The sequence below is a fragment of the Podarcis vaucheri genome, assembly GCF_965113315.1.
Source record: "Podarcis vaucheri genome assembly, chromosome: 7".
Taxonomy (NCBI): domain Eukaryota; kingdom Metazoa; phylum Chordata; class Lepidosauria; order Squamata; family Lacertidae; genus Podarcis; species Podarcis vaucheri.
In genome coordinates, this window is record NC_138765.1 from 9347353 (window position 1) to 9371773 (window position 24421).

The following is a 24421-nucleotide window of genomic DNA, read 5'->3' on the forward strand; positions in this document are numbered from 1 at the left end:
TGAGCCCGGCCTTGGCTGGGGAGGGCGGGGTATAAATTATTATTATTATTATTATTATTATTATTATTATTATTATTATTAAACTCCACCCAGGAAGTGGAGAGATGTGCCTCCTCTGTCAGCTCTCGTCCCAAGGCCTCTGGGTCCCTCAGACGACTTGTGGGAAAGCCCACAATATCTCTGATTGCTAAACGCACGCGAAAGAAATAAGATGAAGTAACCACAAAGCTTTCTGAAGAATTGCCTCCCCCCCCCCCAAGTTATCATCTGAATCTAGAACAGGAAAGCGCTTTCAACTTTGGCCTCCCCTTGCCGTGTCAAAAAACTGCTTTCTGCCCTGCTGAAATCTGAAACCGCACCTATGCTCGATGTGCAGAAATGAAGCAGGCGCAAGCCTCCATCTGATACCACGTAGCGCGGCCTCGATTCTGAACCCATGACACTTTGCTCCTTAACCGCACCGGATTGGTGGTTAAGAGCGGCTGTGGCGGTTCATCGACAAGCCGAGACGGGCTCTTTGCAACACGCCCAGAGACCTCCTTGCGCTTGCCGTGGCTTGGCACGCCAGATGTGGTGCTGAAACCAGGACGCGTGGTCCGACTGCTGCTGAAATTTGGCCCTGCTGCAGGGATGCCCCCCCCCCTGCAAGGTCTTCTCAAGGAACAGCAGCCCCTGCAAGCTGCCTTATTGATCCTTTGCCAGGCTGATGGCAGAGAGCACCCGTCTTTGCATTCCGCCACGTGGCACTAGCAAACTCGGCATTCGCCACTGGCATCTTGAGCCAGGGTCCTTGTGTGCGGCGCTGCCTGCAGGCCTTTCAGCCCGGGCTCCTTATCGCCCGCCTGTTGCACAACCCTCTGTCCACGCCCGGTTGGCATCCTCAGCTGTTTCAACAAAGCCCTGCCTTGCCCCTTTCTTGTTGCCACAGTAATGCAAAACAATCCTTCAACAACCCCGATTTGGGCCGGATACCCCACCGTGGGTGGTTAGAACTGCCTGGCATTTTATGGGCGATGGATGCAAGCTGTCCTGTTTTCAATATATACGGTATATACATTTTATGGTTATTTCACATGTAGTATACAGCAGGCAACAAAAGTAGCAGCTCATCTGCCCTTTCTCAGAAAGATGCGTAACAGCAGTCTAAAGTTTACGATGCATACGAAAGTCTCTCGGCCAATAAGTCTCTCCAGATATTTCTGTGGTTCTGCAGAGATGATGTCTCCATTGATCGTCTCATATAGGAGATAAATGAATGCCGGGTGTAATAAAAGGGTAAAGGACTCAACTTGCTTCTGACCGTGCTAACCTGGCATCTGAGATCGCACCGTGCGTCTGTCGACAGGCCAACATTTAGCAATTTCTAAATGAGCAGCTACCAGCAAAAATGTCAGCGTCTCCCAGTGAGATAATTGTTGTTTCATCTATTATTCCTAGCAAGGCTAACAAAGGAGTTGGATTTGTATTTGTTTTAAGTTCTAAAGACAAAAGTGGGGGGGGTGCATTAACCCCGCCTGGTAAACAGAACCCGGGGTGTCTTCCTCTTTAATCCCAAATAGATGGGCAATGGTTTGGGTTGCTCAGCTGTGTGTGTGTGCCAGCGGGGGGGGGGGGGACGGGGACGACACTCTGTACATGCTCAGTGGTGTTAACACACACAAAAATGTAATAAAAACATTCCTTAGAGACCAACTAAGTTTGTTACTGAGGTGCTACTGGAAGGAATTTTTTAATTTTCTTTCAACTACAGCACACTGACACGGCTTCCGTAAAGGTAAAGGGACCCCTGACCGTTAGGTCCAGTCGTGGCCGACTCTGGGGTTGCGGCGCTCATCTCGCTTTATTGGCTGAAGGAGCCGGCGTACAGCTTCCGGGTCATGTGGCCAGCATGACTAAGCCGCTTCTGGCGAACCAGAGCAGCGCACGGAAACACTGTTTACCTTCCCGCCGGAGTGGTACCTATTTATCTACTTTGACGTGCTTTCGAACTCCTAGGTCGGCAGGAGCAGGGACTGAGCAATGGGAGCTCACCCCATCACAGGGATTCGAACTGCTGACCTTCTGATTGGCAAGCCCTAGGCTCTGTGGTTTAACCCACAGCGCCACCTGTGTCCCTACCTGTAACAAAAAAATGTGTTTGCTTTGCTGTTGCATCACTTGTTCCAAGACTGCTGCCCTGGGTATCTGGGAGAGGAAAGGTGGGTGTAAATTAAATTGCTACTAAAATAATGTTTTGAACGGTTCCTATTTTTGTCTGAAAGCTACCTTAAGTTCTGACAGGGGGAAAGGAAGGAAGGAAGGAGGGAAAAGAAAGAAAGAAAGAAAGAAAGAAAGAAAGAAAGAAAGAAAGAAAGAAAGAAAGAAAGAAAGAAAGAAAGAAAACTACTATTACTACTATTATTATTACTGCAGAAAGATTTTGAGCTGATTCTTTATAATAATAATAATTTATTAGTTATACCCCGCCCATCTGGCTGGGTTTCCCCAGCCACTCTAGGCGGTTTCCTACAAAAGATTAAAAATACATTAAAATACATCAGTTATTAAAAACCTCCCTAAACAGGGTTGCCTTCAGATGTCTTCTAAATGTCAGATAGTTGTTTATTTCCTTGATATCTGGTGGGATGTTCCGCAGTGCAGGCGCCACTACCGAGAAGGCCCTCTGCTTGGTTCCCTGTAACTTGGCTTCTCGCAGTGAGGAAACCCCCAGAAGGCCCTTGGATCTGGACCTCCGTGTCTGGGCTGGACGATGGGAGTGGAGACGCTTCTTCAGGTATACTGGGCCTTTGAGGCCATTTAGGGCTTTAAAGGTCAGCACCAACACTTTGAATTGTGCTTGGGAACGTACTGGGAGCCAATGTAGGTCTTTCAAGACCGGTGTTATGTGGTCTTGGCGGCCGCTCCCAGTCACCAGTCTAGATTTGCTTTATTCAAATCAAACCACAGAAGTCTCCAGGGTGATGACAGTGGTAGGTAAAACAGTTCAAATTCTCGGGAGCCACAAAGACCCAGTTTTTAAAGAGCTATCCCCATACGGACGAAAGACGAAACTAAAATTCCTGGTACTGGCCCAGAGGTTTTAAAGCAACCTGAATTTTCCCACTGTGACTGCTCTGGGGTCTAGACAATGCAGCTTAAAGCAGATGCAAAAGCCCCATCGTGGTTGCCCTGGGCAATGTCTTCAGCTATGGTGATTGTCTCTGGAGATTCTCCTCGGGAGCATCCTACATTTTTCAAGCTTCTTTCACAAAAATAGAAGAAGAGCTTTGCTGGAAGAGAGCTAAGGCCCGCCAAGTTCAATGGGCCGTTTCCCACATTAGCCAAGCAGATGTTTTGGGACGTGAGCCCAGTCGCTTTCTCTGCCTCCCCCCCCCCCAGCAACTTTTACTCAGCATTAGGGGTGGGCAGATCTACCCATTTCAGTTTCCATTGCTCATCCTTCCAGTCTTATATTCAGTACATTTGCACATCAGCTTCCAAACGTGGGATTCTTAATAATAATAATAAATAAATAATAAATAAAATCCTCATGAAAATTCCCCAGCAGTTTAGTGAAATTTCCCACAATGTATATGCTTTTGAACGCATGTGGGGCTACCTTTGAAGGTGACCCGGAAACTACAACTAATCCAGAATGCGGCAGCTAGGCTGGTGACTGGGAGCGGCCGCCAAGACCACATAACATCGGTCTTGAAAGACCTACATTGGCTCCCAGTACGTTTCCCAGCACAATTCAAAGTGTTGGTGCTGACCTTTAAAGCCCTAAACGGCCTCGGTCCAGTATACCTGAAGGAGCGTCTCCACCCCCATCGTTCAGCCTGGACTCTGAGGTCCAGCTCCGAGGGCCTTCTGGCGGTTCCCTCACTGCGAGAAGGGAAGTTACAGGGAACCAGGGAGAGGGTCTTCTTGGTAGTGGCACCCACCCTGTGGAACGCCCTCCCACCAGATGTCAAAGAGAAAAACAACTACCAGACTTCTAGAAGACATCTAAAGGCAGCCCAGTTTAGGGAAGCTTTTAATGTTTAATAGGTTATTGTATTTTAGTGTTTCGTTGGAAGCCGCCCAGAGTGGCTGGGAAAACCCAACCAGATGCGCGGGGTATAAATAATAAATTATTACTGTTGTTGTTGTTGTTGTTGTTGTTGCAATTTGGCCCAAAATGCAAATTTCAGAGACATGCGAAATTATGAAGTCTGGTTTTATGGACTGGCTGCATGCAGAGGAATGGTGAAAGGCACCAGCTGGCGAACCCCCAAGGGAATCCCCAGGGTAAGAAGGGTTGGGGAGTGGTGGTGGGGTGACGATGAGTGGGAGAAGAGGGAGCAGACTGGTTGGAGGAGGTGTCAGAAGCTGGAGAGGCAACAAGGTTTAGTGAGCAGGAAGAATCTGTGGCAGAGAGCAGTTCAGAATCGGAGGCAGAAGCTGGAGAGGAGGGAGGCCAAGAGGCAGAGATGAGGCAGGCTGTGTCTCTCTCTCCTGGTCTCCCAGGACCAGAAGAGGGATGAAGAGGGTGGAGCAAAGATGGACAAGATGACAGAGTCTCAGATTGCTTGGGAAGGACTTGGGGGAGGAGGAGATTTAGGGAGCTGTGGGAAGGGGGGCAACTGCCTCGTTGGGGCAAGATCTACCAGGAAGAGTTGCTGTGCTCACTAGGCCTGGCCTCCTGAGCTGTTTCGTTTCTTCAAATAAAAAGTTCACTGAAGCCGTGTGAGTGGTTGCTGACCTGTTCCTGGCACCTGCTCTTGTCAGGTTCTGCGCTTCGGTTCACATAGCATTTTGGAAAGTGTGAATCACACGGGCTTGCTTTTAAATGCAAACTTTATTGAATTGCTCCCCAACCCTCTTCAAAGTCTCTGATCCAGGAGATTACATAGAGCCATCATGACTAGGGAGGGGTGAATCGGTTCATTCAGGTTCTCTCCGTTTCTCATTTTCACAAACTTAAATTTGGTTTTCCACATTTCTGCAGCAATGTGCGAATTTTCTTTTAAGAAAGCACCCTCCTGAAAGCTCTCGAACGTGTTCATGTGAATTCCTCCTAATGCCATTTTGTCTGCAGATTTAACTTTTTAACATTTTTGCCCCAGATTTCTCTTAACCAGAGTACCTTTTCATTCCCGCTCTGTGGTAAGATTTTCATGGTGCCGAATTCTCAAACTTTCTACCCACAGGATAGAGGCTGAGCTCCACCAGTCACAAAATGGCGGTGCAGGGGCAGAGCCACTCACAAAATGGTGGCAAGCGAGGACAGAGTTTGGCAGAACCCAATATCAATTGCTGACATTGTTTTCTACTGATATCTGACCCATCTTTGGAAACCACCACACTCTTTCCCACAGCATTTCCCCTGTGGCAAGGAGTTCCGCAGCTCAGCTTTCCTTGAAACATGTGTAGACATTTGCTCCGGGGGTGTTATGACTCAGCCTCCCCGTTTTAGGCAATATTTGCTGATCCGGAGATTCTAAACAGAGATGGCTTTTTCTTTGATAGATTTCCCTTTCCAGCCCCACTGGCCTCTCAAAGTCTTTTTACTTATTTCCTCTCCTTTCCTGCTTTCACGCTTGATTTGTACCCCATTCTCCACTCCCCAAACTGCCACTTCCTTTGACCCCTCGGTCATATCTTCCTCCTGCAACAGCTTCCCTCTCTTATCTTCTCCCATTTTGATCTCAGGTGGTTAGTTTGTTTATTCCTCCTCTTCCTAATATATCCATTTTTTATCTCCCATCCTGATTCCCTTCAGCGCCTCCCCTGGCCCGTTCTCATTAGAGAGAGAGAGATCTACCTCTCCCTTGAGCATCTCTGTCTCCCAGCCACCTTTACTCAGCGTGCAAACCACCTTTGGGAGTTGGTGGTACTGGTCAAATGAAGAGGCTATTGCGGTGAAATGACAATGAGCGATTAGGGGGAAAAGAGGGAGCAAACAGGGAGGCGGTGGCGTGGGAAGCGGAAGAAATAATAGGGTTCAGTGAGTGGGAAGAGGCTGTGGCAATGCGCTCTATGTGGGGCTGCCTTTGAAGGTGACCCGGAAACTACAACTGATCCAGAATGCGGCAGCTAGACTGGTGACTGGGAGTGGCCACCAAGACCATATAACACCGGTCCTGAGAGACCTACACTGGCTCCCAGTACGTTTCCGAGCACAATTCAAAGTGTTGGTGCTGACCTTTAAAGCCCTAAACAGCCTCAAAGGCCCAGTATACCTGAAGGAGCGTCTCCACCCCCATCGTTCAGCCCAAACACGGAGGTCCAGCTCCGAGGGCCTTCTGGTGGTTCCCTCACTGCGAGAAGTGAAGCTACAGGGAACCAGGCAGAAGGCCTTTTTGGTAGTAGTAGTAATGATAATAATAATAATCATTTATTTGTACTCCGCCCATCTGGCTGGGTTTCCCCAGCCACTCTGGGTGGCTTCCAACAAAGATTAAAAATACATTAAAATGTCACACATTAAAAACTTCCCTGAACAGGGCTGCCTTCAGATGTCTTCTGAATGTCAGGTAGTTGTTTATTTCCTTGACATCTGATGGGAGGGTGTTCCACAGGGCGGGCGCCACCACCAAGAAGGCCCTCTGCCTGGTGGTCTATGCCCTCTATGCTCCACTCCGGCTCCTGAGAACTAGGGAATAGGAGTGTTTGGGGCACTGTGGCACACCTATAAGGGGCCCAGTGCCCACGAGAGCTGTAGGGTTAGAAAAGCACCCCCAACATGATCAAGCGGGTGGGGTGACTGCCCGATGAAGAACGGTCGCAGCATTTGGGACCTTTCAGTTTAGCGAAAAGGCAAGGAAGTGGAGACAGGATAGATGTTCATAAAATTGCGTGTGGTGGGTAGAAAGCGGGCAGACTAAGGTTTTTCTCCCTCTCTTCGTGACACCAGAACTTTTGGATTGGTGATGAAGCTGAATGTTGGAGAATACAGGACAGATAAAAGGAAAGGCTTCTTCGTGGTTAGACTATGGAACTCCCTGCCACAGGGAAGGCCACCAACTTGGAAAGCTTTAAGAGAGGACAAGTTCATGGAGGAGAGGGCTAGCGATGGCTGCCAGGCACAATGGCAGTGTTCTGCCGACACAGTTGGAGGCAGCGATACTTTTGAATACCAGTTCAGGGACTGATCCTGCAGGGTTATTCTTACACTGCTGTAGGTGGTTTAATAAGATTGCTGATCTGCAAGTCAGGTGCACACATGACCTGGTAACTCTGACCTGAGGTTGCCGTCGCCTTGGCTTCAGAGCATCTCCTCTGCTGGGTCGACTCTCTGTTTCCGCTGACTTAACTCAGCTTGCGGCTTGCCTCTGTGGGTCCGCATCGCCCTTGTGCACTTATGCACAATATTGCAATGCAGGCAGCATTTCCTGCAACAAGCCGTTCAGCCATCGGGCGTTCGGAGGGTGATTCACAGCTTCCCCTCCTCTTTTGCAAATGAAAACCGGCCTTTCGACTTCATCTCGGGGCCTCGTCTATCTCCAGGGAAATGTTTACAGATGGAAGAAATGAGGACAGAAGCAGGGAAAGGTTATGGGGGTGAAGAAACTGCACTCTGCATATGGTCAGAGACATACCGTATTTTTTGCTCTATAAGACTCACTTTTTCCCTCCTAAAAAGTAAGGGGAAATGTGTGTGCGTCTTATGGAGTGAATGCAGGCTGCGCAGCTATCCCAGAAGCCAGAACAGCAAGAGGGATTGCTGCTTTCACTGCGCAGCGATCCCTCTTGCTGTTCTGGCTTCTGAGATTCAGAATATTTTTTTTCTTGTTTTCCTCCTCCAAAAACTAGGTGCGTCTTGTGGTCTGGTGCGTCCTATAGAGTGAAAAATACGGTATTTTTCTGAGAACAGGCAAACTCCCAGATAATGCTGCCGCAGATAATGAACCTACTAGTGAACTGTTTTCTCTCAAATGATCCTGTCGGTCCATTGTAATCTTCCGAGGAGCCTCACCTCCATGTCCTCCAGCTTCAGAAAACTTTGGCCCTCCAGCTGTTGCTGAACTACAACTCCCATCTTTCCTGGCCACTGGGCATGCTTCCTGGAGCTGCTGGGAGTTGTAGTCAAAAAGATCTGGAGGGTGCTAGATTGGCAAAGGCCGATCTAAGTTGCATTGGACTGGGCCCTCCCTGCCAGGGGACGCCCATTGCACCAACTTCCCCATGCCTTTCCTACACCACGCAAAGCGATTCATTTTCTAGCAGACGTTCAGCCTGCCCAGCTGTTAATTCTAAATAAATTTTAATCGGGAGGTTAAACGTTTTATCTGCTGTTTCCTCTCTCCCTCTCTCTCATATTGCTTTTTGTTTTCCTTATTCGCCTTTGTCTTTTATATTTTATCTTCCTTTTTAACGATTATTGGCTTGCAAAGTGGCTTAGGCATTTCTTTAAGTGGAGAATGGGAGATAAAAACACTTTAAGTCAATTAGCAAGTAATGCCATATCATTTACGTTTTTTTAAAAAAATAATAATACGGGAAACTTTTTATTTGTTTGTTGATATTGGCCGTGAGCTTCCAGAATCTTCTGGCTGGCTGGCTGGCTGCAGCCTCAGCGTGGGCCACTGGTATGGTTCAGATGGGGAAATATTGAAAAGAGGTTGCAGGGAGGCTGCAGTTCAATTGGTAGTGTATCTGCTTAGCCTACAGAAGGTCATAGGTTCAGTGCGCAGCATCTCTAGGTCAGTCTTTGAAAGACTCTTGCTGGAAATCCTAGCGAGTCCCTGCCAAACAGTGTAAATACTGAGCTAGCTGGAGCAATAATACTGAGCTAGCCGGAGCAATAATACTGAGCTAACTACAGCAATAATACTGAGCTAGCCGGAGCAATAATACTGAGCTAGCTGGAGCAATAATACTGAGCTTGCTGGAGCAATAATACCGAGCTTGCCAAAGCAATAACACTGAGCTAGCTGGAGCAATAATACTGAGCTTGCCGGAGCAATAACACTGAGCTAGCTGGAGCAATAATACTGAGCTTGCCAAAGCAATAACACTGAGCGTGCCAAAGCAATAACACTGAGCTAGCCGGAGCAATAATACTGAGCTTGCCAAAGCAATAATACTGAGCTAACTACAGCAATAATACTGAGCTAGCCGGAGCAATAATACTGAGCAAAGATTCCTACCGGAAATCCTGGCGAGTCCCTGCCAAACAGTGTAAATACTGAGCTATGGTGGAGCAATAATACTGAGCTAGCCAGAGTAATTATACTGAGCTAACTACAGCAATAATACTGAGCTTGCCAAAGCAATAACACTGAGCTAGCCGGAGCAATAATACTGAGCTTGCCAAAGCAATAATACTGAGCTAACTACAGCAATAATACTGAGGAAAGATTCCTACCAGAAATCCTGGCGAGTCCCTGCCAAACTGTAAATACTGAGCTATGGTGGAGCAATAATACTGAGCTAGCCAGAGTAATTATACTGAGCTAACTGGAGCAATAATACTGAGCTAACTACAGTGGTACCTCGGGTAACAAACTTAATTCGTTCTGTTCGTAACCCGAGGTACCACTCTACAGCCATACTGCTTAGCTAGGTGGAGCAATAATACTGAGCTTGCCAAAGCAATAACATTGAGCTAGCTGGAACAGTCACTGGACTCAGCATAAGGCGTCTACCTATGTTCCTAAGTAAAGGTAAAGGGACCCCTGACCATTCGGACCAGTCGTGGCCAACTCTAGGGTTGCAGCGCTCATCCCGCTTTACTGGCTGATGGAGCCGGCGTACAGCTTCTGGGTCATGTGGCCAGCATGACTAAGCTGCTTCTGGCGAACCAGAGCAGCGCACGGAAATGCCGTTTACCTTCCCGCCATAGCGGTACCTATTGATCTACTTGCACTTTGCGCTTTCGAACTGCTAGGTTGGCAGGAGCAGGGACTGAGCAATGGGAGCTCACCCTGTTGCGGGGATTCGAACTGCCGACCTTCTGATCGGCAAGCCCTAGGCTTTGTGGTTTAACCCACAGCGCCACCCATGTCCCATGTTCCTAAGTAGATCTGGGGGAAAACCCCATCCGTAACCTTGGAGAGTCACTGCCAGTCCCTGTAGACAACACTGAGCTAGTTGGACAAGTTCTCTGACTCAGTAGAAGTCTTTCCAAAGGTCGAGGTAGACAGGATGACTTTATATCACCATGCATGGTTCAAAAATAAAGTAATATACCAGGTGTCTGGGGCAGGCAGGCAGGCAGCAAGTTATATTGGAATTGTGGCGGAGGGGGAGCAGGTCTTTAACTCTTTGCCCCCTGCTGCAGTGCTGACCAAAAAGGGTCTTCTTCCCCATTTCTGGAAATGGAAAGACAGCTCACTTTGGCTCCCTCATGCGCCAAAGCATGGGGGACAGGTTCCATAATGGAGAAAGAGATCTGTTGTGATCAAATTACAGTGGTGCCCCGCAAGACGAATGCCTCGCAAGACGAAAAACTCGCTAGACGAAAGGGTTTTCCGTTTTTGCGTTGCTTCGCTAGACGAATTTCCCTATGGGCTTGCTTCGCAAGACGAAAATGTCTTGCGCTTTTTTTTAAAAAGCCGGTTGAAGAGGCGCAGTTGCGACGGACCGTGCTTTGCAAGACGAAAAACATCGCAAGACGAAAAGACTCGCGGAATGAATTCTTTTCGTCTTGCGAGGCACCACTGTATATGCCCCAAGCCCAGGACAGCCACGGACCATGTCGACAGCACTGAGTGGCCAGAGGTCTGACAGGGGTACCCAAACTTCTTGGGCCTGAGGCTGGCACAGGTGGAAATGTAAGAAAATGTCATAGGCGCTGCAAAATACCCATTTCACAGAAGAAAAACTGACGCTGGTCAGATTCTCCCCGGAAACAGGAAAAACACCTGCCCACCGCCACCCTGAAAACACAGGACACTTGGAGACCATCGTTATTGGCTGGTGAGACGCAATCACATACTAGCGAATTCAGGTTACATGAATATTCAGTTTGATTGGGAGGTTTCGCACTACAAACCCACTCCCCAAAGATCAGACTGTTTACAAAAAGGAAAGTGATGCAGAAATGTAGTGGAAAGTGCCGGATAATATTTGCTGCAATGCGACATCATCTAACCTCCCCACAAACAAATCAGGATTAATGTTCATTAAACAGCCACCAACATCTATTCTCCTTGCACAGAAACCAGGCTCAGCGCTCAATAAACATCATCATCTGGAAGGAGCTTTGGGCACAACCCTTCAGTTTTGCCTTCTCTCCGTTCCTTGTTTCCCCAGCCTTACATTCAGTTCTCCACATTAGCTTGCAATTTATTCATTTTATAAAGCGCTCGTGAACATTCATCCGCATTATAGTGCAAATTTCTCCTAATATATATTTTTTCATGGATCACTGCCTTGCCGTGGCGAAGGGGCTTGAAGAACTCAGAGAAGCTATGAACTACGCCGAGCAGGGCACCTAGATGAACAGGTCATAGTGTAGAGTTTTGACCAAACGTGATCCACCTGGAGTAGGAACCGGCAAGCCACTCCAGTATCCCTGCCAAGAAAACTCCATGGACAAAGAAAAAATGAGTTTGATCAAACTGCGGGAGGCAGTGGAGGACAGAAGTGCCTGGCGTGCTCTGGTCCATGGGATCACGAAGAGTCGGACACGACTAAACGACTAAACAACAACAACATATATTTTTTATGTGCAATTTCCCTTAATACACACCCTTTCCCTTTTTCCTTTTACAAAGCAGCTTGCCCTCTTATGCTGCAATTGTGTAATTTTTTTTTTTTACTAACATAAGCACATTTTGCCTGTATATCTCTCTGCACGTTACTTGCCAACAGAACTGCATTACAAAATTTTGACAGGTGCAGATTTCCAAGGACGGCTGTGTTTGCATTTGCACCTTGCTTCTGAAAGTGCAGGGTTGTGCCTGCTCTGGCACACTAACCTCAAAAAGCGAGAATTGAGTTTGGGGCCCCTTAAGTGGGGTGAGCTCCCATTGCTGGGTCTCTGCTCCTGCCAACCTAGCAGTTCCAAAGCACATCAAAGTGCAAGTAGATAAATAGGTACCGCTCCGGCGGGAAGGTAAACGGCGTTTCCGTGCGCTGCTCTGGTTTGCCAGAAGCGGCTTAGTCATGCTGGCCACATGACCCGGAAGCTGTACGCCGGCTCCCTTGGCCAATAAAGCGAGATGAGCACCGCAACCCCAGAGTCAGTCATGACTGGACCTAACAGTCAGGGGTCCCTTTACCCTTTACCTAAGTGCAAACTGAACCTTTAGTTTCTCCTGAATTCCTGTCTGGAAGCAACCAGAGATGAGAAAGCGGACCGCCCCAGCCAAAACAATAGCAGCATCCACCCCCACCCCCACTCCTCTGAATGTACGAACTCCAAGAAAGCGATCCTCTTTTTAAAATCAATTTTTTAAAAAGTAATTGGAGGGGTCCTGGCAGATGCCATCTGTAAGCACCTTGAGGACCCCATAATTTGGAATAAGACCGCTTCCTCTACTCCTAGCACCTGTGGCTTAGAAAGCACAGCTCCTTGGACTGGCAGCGTGTTTCACACCTGCTTGTAGGTATCTCTGTTTGCCTAACCCTTGTTAGGAGGCCTGCAGAGACACACCCGAGGAGGAAAGATAACAGGATCCGACTCTTGCCGCCACCTTTGGTCAGCCCACGGATCCGGATTCGCAACCAGTTGCCCGAGGAGCCCCAGCAAATTCAGCTGCCTGGCACCCCTCTCTCTCTCTCCTTGCCCACCCTGATCTCGCCCTTTATTTCAGAAAGGCAAGGTGTGTTCTGGAAATGCCACCAGCTGAGGCACAAACAGCAAGCTGGCTGCAGTACCCACCCTGCTCTCTCGGTGCCGCAGGATGTGGTCCAGGAGAAACCCAGATGTTTTTGCTGTGTCTCGTGACACATGTAACTCCCTGTTCCAGAGCTTCCTCCTTTCTCTCAGCTTTCCCTAACTTGGTGCCTTGATACTACGACTCCCAGGAGGCCCAGGGGTGCTTGTGGAGGTGGAACGAGAGAGGGTGAGAAGCATGTTGCGGTGGCGATAATGCCAAGCTTGCAGGTTTGAGCCCCGCTGTATTCCAGGGGGTTGGACTACATGATCCCCAGCGTCGCATCCAACTCTACAATTCTGTGATTCCATCTATGTCGCCTTGAGCCCCTTGAAGCGAGAGGTGGGCAATAAGTATAAATCGGTGGAAGTGGGGGGTGGGGTTACCTGAGGGGAGCTGCTGAGCTGTGAATGACTATCAGGCTTCGGAAATCCGGTATCACTGGATCAAGGTCACCAGTTGTTGAATTACTTCAACTGCTTTTAATCGGATGTTGAACAAACGGCCCTTTCAAATTTCATTGCATTCTTATCTTCCTTAGTAAGATAAAGGGACCCCTGACCATTAGGTCCAGTCGTGGACGACTCTGGGGTTGCAGCACTCATCTCGCTTTCCTGGCTGAGGGAGCCGGAGTACAGCTTCCGGGTCATGTGGCCAGCATGACTAAGCCGCTTCTGGCGAAACAGAGCAGTGAACTGAAACGCTGTTTACCTTCCCGCCAGAGCGGTACCTATTTATCTACTTGCACTTTGACGTGCTTTCTAACTGCTAGGTGGGCAGGAGCAGGAATCGAGCAATGGGAGCTCACCCCGTCGCGGGGATTCGAACCGCCGACCTTCTGATTGGCAAGCCCTAGGCTCTGTGGTTTAACCCACAGCACCACCTGTGTCCCTTAGTGGGGGCATGCAAATCTCTATTCTGATTAATGTTTTTTTATAAAGTAGGGGGCACCGAGGATGAGTTTATGGAGCCAAGTGGCCCCCAAATTTTCTGGAATCACTAATGTAAATAATAAAGATTAAGGTCTTAGGGTAGCGAACTAGGTCACAAAAAAGCAACAGACCCTGGGAAGGATGTGGTCTGAGAGTTTACACTATCTCTCCTTGCCCACAGTTCCCTGCTGGTCCTGAAACCATAAAACTCAATAGCTCAACTGATGCTTGATGATGGGGCTGCTGGAAATTGCAATCCACATCTGGAGGGCAACAGGTTGGCGAAGCTTGAAACAGCACTAGGCCCATGATCCTGGCTTGCTGCACCTCTCCGGTGTTATCAGATAAAGGTCCCTACCCTCCAACATTTCTCCAGTGAAAATAGGGATGTCCTAAGGGAAAGCGACTTGCCGATCAGAAGGTCGGCGGTTCAAATCCCCGCGATGGGATGAGCTCCCGTTGCTCAGTCCCTGCTCCTGCCAACCTAGCAGTTCGAAAGCACACCAGTGCAAGTAGATAAATAGGTACCGCTCTGGCGGGAAGGTAAACGGCGTTTCCGTGCTCTGCTCTGGTTCGCCAGAAGCGGCTTAGTCATGCTGGCCACATGACCCCAAAGCTGTACGCCGGCTTCCTCGGCCAATAAAGCAAGATGAGCGCCGCAACCCCAGAGTTGGCCACGACTGGACCTAATGGTCAGGGGTCCCTTTACCTTTACCTTAAGGAAAAGCGGGGCATTCCAGGAACAAATCAGAAACCAGGACGGCTTCTGTGCTGGAAAATAGGGACACTTGGAAGCTCTGGAAGTTTCTGGGAGTTTTTCTAAAACTAAGATACAATATTGGCAAATTGCGTGAGCTCTCTCAGCTCCCGGGCCAGGCATCCTGGAAGAGGTTGGCACCCTCAGGCGGAAACTGCAGATAGACTCGCCTCGACTTGGCTGCCTCTGCGGCAGGATGTGGGGCGGCTGAGGAGATGCAGGAAATCGACAGCACCTCAGGGAGTCTGGCTGTTTTCCATGCCAATTCTGGTTGTGCCAATTTGCTCACTTCTGCAGTGTGGGCGGGTTGTGAGGCGGCGGGGCAAAAGAGCTTTGAGCCTGGGTTTTGGCATGGCTGGTTTGGGCCTGGATGTGGCTGGCAAACCCAAAGGTTTTGGAGGGGCGGAGGCAACACTTGTCCTAGGAAGGCCCCATAGCTGTGGGGAAGGGGAGAAGCAGGGCATGGGGAAGTAAGTGGGTCTTGCAAATGGGGCAAATGCCTCAGAGTCCCATAATAATAATAATTTATTATTTATTATTTATACCCCGCCCATCTAGCTGGGTTTCCCCAGCCATTCTGGGCGGCTTCCAACAAAACACTAAAGTACAATAACCTATTAAACATTTAATAGCTTCCCTAAACAGGGCTGCCTTCAGATGTCTTCTAAAAGTTTGGTAGTTATTTTTCTCTTTGACATCTGGTGGGAGGGCATTCCACAGGGCGGGTGCCACCACTGAGAAGGCCCTCTGCCTGGTTCCCTGTAACTTGGCTTCTCGCAGCGAGGGAACCACCAGAAGGCCCTCAGCGCTGGACCCCAGTGTCCAGGCAGAATGATGGAGGTGGAGACACTCCTTCAGGTATACTGGACCGAGGCTGTTTAGGGCTTTAAAGGTCAGCACCAATTGTGCTCGGAAACGTACTGGGAGCCAGCGTAGGGCTTTCAAGACTGGTGTTATATGGTCCCAGCGGCCGCTCCCAGTCACCAGTGTAGCTGCCGCATTCTGGATCAGTTGTAGTTTCCGGGTCACCTTCAAAGGTAGCCCCACATAGAGCGCATTGCAGTAGTCCAAAGCGGGAGATAACTAGAGCATGCACCACTCTGCCGAGACAGTGTGCGGGCAGGGAGGGTCTCATCCTGCGTACCAGATGGAGCTGGTAGACAACCGCCCTGGACACAGATTTGATCTGGGCCTCCATGGACAGCTGTGAGTCCAAAATGACTCCCCAGGCTGCACACCTGGTCCTTCAGGGGCACAGTTACCCCATTCAGGACCAGGGAGTCCCCCACACCCACCCGCCTCCTGTCCCCCCAAAACAGTACTTCTGTCTTGTCAGGATTCAACTTCAATCTGTTAGCTGCCATCCATCCTCCAACTGCCTCCAGACACTCACACATGTGTGGAATTCACCCGGGGGACACGGCCCAGCCAAGCTAGGGTGTCCATGTGTCCTCCTTTACAGAGGCTGGTCCCCATTGCAGCTGATAGGGTATAAAGCAAGGAGGTCAACAGTAGGGGGAGCCAGAGCCAGCTAATTCTGGTTTTCTTCCCATCCTCCTGCCTGCTCAACAGGAATTAGGAGCAGGAAGGTGGCAATCTTCCCCCTGGACTAAGGCTAAGGCAGAGAGCGACTGGCGCTTCCATCCATGGTGTACCCCATTCTGAGCGATGGCCAATGTGGCAGCCCTGATACTTGGGACACATCCACCCCGAATATATTTAAAGCACGCTTAAACCACTTTAACAGTCACGTTTCCCCGCAAAAAGAATTCTGGGAATCCTAGTTTAAATGTGCTTGAAATTGCAGCCCTGCCAAAGGGTAAGCTAGAGTTCTCGGAAGCCATGGTTTAAAGCCATATGCTTTAAATCAGGGTTTCCCAAACTTGGGTCTCCAGCTGGTTTCAAACTACAACTCCCATCATCACTAGCTAGCGGGATGAGCAGTCAGGGATGATGGGAATTGTGGTCCAAAAACAGCTGGAGACAGGGGTGCCCACTGGAATAAAATACTGAGGGGGGGCAGGTAAGCCTCGCCTTGCATAATTGGTAACATGATGGGGCAATGCTCATCAACTTGGAGGGGGCAGCCCCCTCAAATATTTTATTAGGGAAGTGAAGCCCCCTCGGCCCCAAAGAGTTGGCTCTGGTGGCTGCAGACCTAAGTTTTGAAAACCCTGCTTTCAGTTTATGAGCCTTGGTCACTCCCCCATGCAACCTGCCTAACGGCACCCACTTTAATCTTATACCTGTGTAAAGGTAAAGGGATCCCTGACCATTAGGTCCAGTCGTGGCCGACTCTGGGGTTGCAGTGCTCATCTCGCTCTATAGGCCGAGGGAGCCGGCGTACAGCTTCTGGGTCATGTGGCCTGCATGACTAAGCCGCTTCTGGCGAACCAGAGCAGCGCACAGAAACGCCGTTTACCTTCCCGCCAGAGCGGTACCTATTTATCTACTTGCACTGGTGTGCTTTCAAACTGCTAGGTTGGCAGGAGCAGGAGCTCACCCCGTCGCGGGGATTCGAACCGCCGACCTTCTGATCAGCAAGTCCTAGACTCTGTGGTTTAACCCACAGACCACCCGCGTCCCTATACCTGTGTACGTCCTGTTAAACTGCAGTTCCCAGGATTCCTGTTGTTGTGTGTGGGAAAGAGAGAGATGCTTTTAAAATGCAATGTGTGCACAGCTTACACTGCTCCAAGCCTCTTGGGGAAAGGGTGAGATGGTAATCAATAAGAATAATAATTGGTGAGAATAATTCTCCCTGTGCCTTATGGTCGTAGAAATGCAGAGTTGAAAGGAACCATGGGGGGGGGTGTAATGTAGTCCAACCCCCTGCATAGGGAAGCTATTAATGTTTAATAGGTTATTGTATTTTAATATTCTGTTGGAAGTTGCCCAGAGTGGCTGGGAAGCCCAGCCAGATGGGCGGGGTATAAATAATAAATTATTATTATTATATTATTATTATCTTTTGCCCAAAGTGGGGCTCGAACCCACAGCCCTGAGATTAAAAGTCCCAAAGATTAAGGCTTTCTGGGAAATGATATATAATGAACTGGAAAAGGTATTTAAATATACCTTCCTGAAGAAACCAGAGGCCTTCCTCTTGGGCATAGTCGGCCAATCGGTGCCAAAGAAGGATAGAACTTTCTTTATGTACGCTACAACAGCAGCAAGAATACTCATTGCAAAGTATTGGAAGACACAAGATCTACCCACCCTGGAAGAATGGCAGATGAAGGTGATCGACTACATGGAATTGGCAGAAATGACTGGCAGAATCCGAGACCAGGGAGAAGAGTTGGTGAAAGAAGACTGGAAGAAATTCAAAGACTATTTACAGAAATATTGTAAAATTAATGAATGCTAGAAGGATGTTGGATAGAAACTAAGGGGTTTCCAGCTGTAATGCTTTAGGAGATATGGGGGGAAAAAAGGTTTACAAATGGGTAAAAGCTTAATGGTAAGGATTTGCTGAACTAACAAATTGAAGTGGAATACAAAGAAGGGAGGTATGAGGAGGTCTGGGGAAATAAGTGTAAGGAAGATATGTTATGGAAAATTATTTGTTTTTAACTGTTTTTATGTTGTATTTTGTATTTTGTTTCTTTTTATTTTTCATTTTCATTGTTATATTTTAAAAACTTTAATAAATATCTTTTTTTTAAAAAGAGATTAAAAGTCTCATTAGTTGCCAGCTTCTTATTATTCGTACCCAGGCTTGCTCCTGCGCCTTAATGCCCTGTAGGCTTTATCAGTTGATAACGCTTAACTCCCAGCTTTGCAGACCAGGATGCTCTTAAAAGCAGGGGAGGAGGCCTCACCCCCCTCCTCCTCTTTTGCAACCTTGCCATTGCCCCATCTGCAAAGAACGGAAATGATGAAAGCTTCCCTTCTCATCAGAATCCAGCCTCGTCAGCTGCCGGCCCTCCAGAGTTTCTGAAGAGTCACGCTGCCGTACTATTCCCTCTAGCCCACACATGCACCAGGTCCCTCACACGGGAGAAGGGCAAGGCCCTTTCCGGGACTGATTCACATGTCTGAGGCCGGATTCTGCTCTGGCAGCGGCCAGGGACTGGGAAAGGCAGCAGGAGAATTTCTGGGACCGTTCTGGACACTGCTAGGAGGACGGGTTAGAGAAGAAAGGCGACGGGGAGGGAATTGGCAACTGCAAAATGTCTGCGAGAAACGTTCCTGAAAGAAAGGGGCTGAAGGGTAATAGAATAGTTGGAGGGGAACCCAAAGGTCATCCAGTCCAACCCCTTGCAATGTAGGAATCTCAATGGCGGGTCGATGTTTGCTTTCAGGACATAAGACGAGCCTGCTGGATCCGGCCAATGGCATCCGGCATCCTGTTCTCACAGAGGCCAATCAGATGCCTGTGGGGAACCAGCGAGCAGGATTCGAACACAGGACCAACTCTTCCCTCCTGTGGTTTCCAGCAACCGGGAACCAGAAGCATTTCTGCCTCGAACCAAGGAGGCAGAGCGTAGCTAGGAGCCACCAATAGGCTTCAACTCCTGCCAGCTGAAAACAAAGAAATCATTGGGGCCCTGGTTCTAGTTTTCTGTATTAATACAGGCAGGTTATGTGTGAGCGTCTGTGTGTGGGGTAGCCAATTCCTTTGCTGGCTCACGCTCTTCTGCCTCGGTCCTGTATACCTGAAGGAGCGTCTCCACCCCCATCGTTCAGCCCAGACACTGAGGTCCAGCACCGAGGGCCTTCTGGCAGTTCCCTCCCTGCGAGAAGTGAGGTTACAGGGAACCAGGCAGAGGGCCTTCTCGGTTGTGGCGCCCGCTCTGTAGAACACCCTCCCTTCAGATGTGAAGGAAATAAGCAGCTATCCTATCTTTAAAAGACATCTGAAGGGAAGTTTTTAATATTTAATGCTGTACTGCTTTTAACATTTAATTGGGAGCCGCCCAGAGTGGCTGGGGAAACTCAGCCAGATGGGTGGGGTATAAATAATAAATTATTATTATTATATTTATTTATTTATTTATTTATTTATTTATTTATTTATTTATTTATTTATTTATTTTAACAACAGCTTGGTTGCCAGAAACCTCACAAGCAGCGGTGGAGCAAGCTGATTGGGCGTCTGGGATGGCACGTGGTGCCCCGTGCCCAGGGGCGGGGCCAGCCACCCGCGGGGGAGTCTGCCTGCCTCTTCCCATTCAGGCTGAGGGGAAGCAGTGGGCGGACCGTTTGGGGCAGCGCGGAGCCTGCGGACCCCCAAGCCACCGCGTCACTCCCAGGAGAGACGCATGGATCGAGCACTGGCATTTTGTCACCCCCCTCAGTGGTGACACCTGGGGTGGTCCGCCGCACCGCATCCCCCTTCCTCCGCCCCTGCTCACAAGGTGGTGAGCTCTTCCTCCCTGGAGGTTTTTTTCCCCAGCAGAGGTTAACCATCAGGGATTCTTTAGTTGTGATTTGTGCATCGCTGTGGGTTGGGCTAGATGACCCTCAGGAGTCCCTTTCAACTCTGCAATTCTGTGTCTTGAAAGCCTTCTGATCCTAAGTTGATGTGAAATGCTCCGAAATGGACCCAGTTTTGCTCCAGCTGTTTAGCAAACCCTTTTTTTTACAACCGAAACACTACGCTTTTCTTGGCCGTTGCGTTTCTTCGATTGGGCAAACAGCAGGAAACGGAGGAAGAAAAGGAACAGGAAAGATATGGAATAGAAAGCAGGGAACGGGTGCGAGGTCTAACCTCTTATCTCAAGGCACACACATTCCTCCTCTGCTCCCAACATTTTGCCTTGCTAGCTCTACACTGGTCTCGTCTTCTCCCAGGCTGAACAGAGATCTGCCGTCATGGTGATGTTATAGATCGGCCTTCCCCCACCGGGTGCCCTCTAGATGTTTTGTACTACAACTCCCACTGGCCACAGCACTGCCAAGGCTTTTATAGTTCTTCCTGGCCCCAGTTAAACTTCCTTTCAGCAGCAGGAGGAGCAAGGCGGAAATACAGGCTGAATGTCACTGGGGTGTGTGTTTCAGGGCCAGATCTAAAGGGCACGCTTAAACGACCGTGTGCCCCAAACCCAACAAGGGAATTGCTCTCTCTCTCTCTCTCTCTCTCTCTGTGTGTGTGTGTGTGTGTCATAGCTATCAACTTACAGATTTGAAAATAAGGGACCAGCAGCCTCGAAAATAAGGGATCAGCAGCCAAAATAAGGCATCAACAATTACTTTGATAAAATACATATTTTGTTGCATGCAAATGGCTTTAGATACCTATTAGGTCCATAAATTACCATATAGCATATATTCAACACACAAAAAAAGCAACAATTTGTTGTTGACAAAGGACAGCTGGACATAGAAAGGGCCGCATTACCTTCAGTAGCTTATTTAAGGGACATCATCAATAAGGGACAGCAGTGGGACATGGCGCTGGGATAAGGGACTGTCCCACCTAATAAGGGACGGTTGACACTATGGTGTGTTTGTTGGATTGACCTTTCTGCATCAGAGAAGCCTCTAGCCCCAACTTCGCTTCCAGCAGAGCTCAGGTGGCTTCCTCTGCTGTTCCTCTCCAGACTCTGATATTCAGAGATAGACTCCCCCTGAACCCGGAGATCCTTCATGTCATGTTATTTTTGTTTATGACAGCTATTGCACAGCAACAGGGGCCCTGGAATTCAGATCGGAAGCTTGGTCTCCCATCGTCCCTGACCTGGATATCTGTCGTGGTTAAATAACTATTTGCAGACCCGTCTGCGTAACTGTCTAATCTCATGTGTATGTGCATCTCTCGGGCGAGGAAGTCTGTGACATGCTGATCGGACCACATCAACCACACCACGGATCCCAGCTTGGTTTTGACAGCTTCTGCACAACGCCCTCTGTCACTTGGGGTCTCTGTGAAGTCACTGCGTGCACAGAAAGACTGAGCCGTCTATCTCAATGTTGTCTACACAGACCAACAGAGGCTCCCCCATGTCTCAGCCCTGCCTGGGGGAATCCCGGGGAAGGGGTTGAACCTGGGCCTTTCTGCTGCTCTAACCACTGAGTCACAGTCCTTCCCCTACAGAAAGCAGATTGCAGAAAGTTCCCAGCCTGGGACAGTCTTGTGCACCCTCCTCACTCGCACGCAGGCGGGAGATGAAAATGTGGCACAGCGTTTCCTGTTGTGGCCTTCGGCTCAAACCCGGTGCAGCATACGGCTGTGGAAATGCCTCCTGCAACAGCCACCTGAGGCCATGTGGAAGACCCAGGCAGTGGCAGGTCATGAGATGCTTGACTCTCCCACTGTGCTCACAGGTGAACAGTCGCGGGGCTCCCTAGTCTTGAGATGGAGCCGATTGGCTCACGATTCTTGACCACCTCGGATGAAAACAGTGTTGTCTCAGTTGCAAACCTGGCTGACCCTTATCATGTCACTTCCTGTCCCCAAGACATTTATCATTATTGAGCCAAGGCATTTGCCACCACTGAGCCAAGACATTTGTCATTATTGAACCAAGACGTTTGCCACCATTGAGCCAAGAAATTTGCCATTATTGAGCCAAGAAATTTGCCACCATTGAGTCAAGACATTTGCCACCATTGAGTCAAGACATTTGCCATCATTGAGCCAAGACATTTGCCAATATTGAGTCAAGACATTTGCCACTATTGAGTCAAGACATTTGCCACCACTGAGCCAAGACATTTGCCATTATTGAACCAAGACATTTGCCATTATTGAGTCAAGACGTTTGCCATTATTGAGTCAAGACATTTGCCAACATTGAGCCAAGACATTTGCTACCATTGAGCCAAGACATTTGCCACCATTGAGTCAAGACATTTGCCATCATTGAGTCAAGACATTTGCCACTATTGAGTCAAGACATTTGCCTCCATTGAGCCAACACATTTGCTACCATTGAGCCAAGACATTTGCCTCCATTGAGCCAACACATTTGCTACCATTGAGCCAAGCCATTTGCCACCATTGAGCCAAGACATTTGCCACCATTGAGGCAAGACATTTGCCATCATTGAGCCAAGACATTTGCCTCCATTGAGTCAAGACATTTGCCATTATTGAGTCAAGACATTTGCCAACATTGAGCCAAGACATTTGCCACCATTGAGGCAAGCTGCCCTCCCTCCCCTCACCAGCCCCCCTCCTTTATCCCTCCCTGCCCCCCGGTGACCCCCATGGCAGTACTTACCGTGAGGGGCAGAGAGCAGATGACGAAGATGACCGTCATGAGGGCCAGCAAGATGAGGTGGTCCACCTCCTCCTCGCCTTGGCCAAGCCAGCTCTTGCGGCGCCGCTGCTGGGCCACGTTGATAGAGCCTCTCCGCCGGGCCCTCTGCTTGCGGTACATCTGACAGAGGCTGATGATGACCAGGCCGTTGCAGACGAAGATGGCGAGGATCAGCAGCGCCATCAGCGTGGCGTAGGACAGCGAGAAGGCCGCCTTGCTGCGGTCGCCCCCCGTCAGCTCCACGTCCATCTGGACAAAGCACCAGGTGCCTGGGCAGTACTGCTTGTACTTCCCAACGCCCAGGAAGGGCAGAGCGCAGAAGAGGGCGCTGAAGGCGTAGGTGGCGGGCAGAGAGAGCTTGGCCCACCGGCGGATGTTGTGCTGCGAGTAGAAATAGGGGTAGGAGATGGCTAGGCACCGCTCCACCGCCATGGTGCAGAGGATGAGCATGGCGGCTTGGCTGAAATACATCATCGAGAAGGCAAAGAGGTCGCACAGCCAGTGCCCTCCGTCCGCCAGGCCCAGCACGGTGGCGTTTTGCGAATAGGCCACAAAGACCACGGGGCTGACCACACAGGTGCCCAGCAAGTCCGTGATGGCCAGGCCGGTCACCAGGATGCAGAAAGCTGAGCTCTTCGTCCGCAGTTCCTTCCGGTGGAAGCCCAAGATGGCTAGGGCGGCCATGTTGCCCACCACCCCTGCCGCAAACATGAAGGAGCTCATTCCGGGGTTGCCGTCCTTCTGCAGTCGGGTCAGGCTGCTGCAGTCCTCCGGAGGGGTCAGGTTTGCTTGCGGCGCTTGCATTGGCACAAAGAGGGGGCTGGAGGTCTCAGAGGGGGAAGGCCAGCAGGAGAAAGGGGGAAGCTTTGGGACTTCTTGTTCTCAGATGCGAGGCCTCAGAGTTCCGAGAAGGAAGGAGGTGGGTGGTGAATTCAGATCCTTCTCCTCCTCCTGCTTTCAATCCCCAATTAATTCACGTTGGAGGGCAGCGCCTCGTCGCGACAGACGAGCCCGGAGTCCCGTTCCCAGAAGCTGTGAAAGACGACATCAGAGTCCAGCCGATTACGGAGCAAGAATCCAGACGGCGTTCTGGGGTTAGGGTCACGACGGGGTCATGCCCCCTGGCTAAAGCAGGTGGAGCTGGGACCCCCCTCCAAAAAGGACTGAGTGGTCCTGGGTTCTGTTCCTCCCAGCTCTAGAAAAGTCAGAGAGCAGGAAGAGGGGCTAAGCCGAGGCAGAGGCGTCCGGGGCTCTGTTTCCTCTGCAGCTCAGGAGTTCCCAGATGTGACAACTCTGGGCTGGTGTATCTGAGGACGGAGCCTGCCCCATCCCATCCCAGGCAGGGTGCGAAGAAGTCTGCTTGCTTCCGAGTGAGTCGCCCAGCGTCGAAAGTGTGTCTGGCTGCTGCCGGCTTTGCGTGGGTGAACATCTGAGCTGTCAGGAGCTCGTAAGGGAGTAGCTTTCGACTCAAGTAGGCAGGCGGGGACTGGGGAGGGACAGGGTGGGTGGGGCTTGGCCTACCCACCCAATGGGTGCTGATAGCTTTCTTTTTTTCCAACCAGACTCCCACGCTTATTTCTCTCTCTCTCTCTCTCTCTCTCTCTCTCTCTCTCTCTCTCTCCTTCCTTCAATGACTGCAAACTGGCTCGTCTGCTGAGTAAAGGCACGAGAGCTTTCCCCGTCAGCGAGACTCATTCCTTATTATATAGACAGAGCCCCCACCCACCCACCTGC

At 49.8% G+C, this 24421-nt stretch overlaps 1 protein-coding gene across 1 annotated transcript in view; it reads right to left on the reverse strand.

Moving 5' to 3' along the window:
• Positions 1–24151, reverse strand: part of PTGIR (prostaglandin I2 receptor) — a 40905-nt gene extending 16754 nt beyond the window's left edge. Inside the window, exon 1 of the mRNA XM_082231277.1 lies at positions 22649–24151. Coding sequence (XP_082087403.1) covers positions 22649–23491 — 843 coding nt within the window. The 5' untranslated portion in view covers positions 23492–24151. The remainder of the gene's footprint in view (positions 1–22648) is intronic.
• Between the last annotated feature and the right edge of the window lie 270 nt (positions 24152–24421).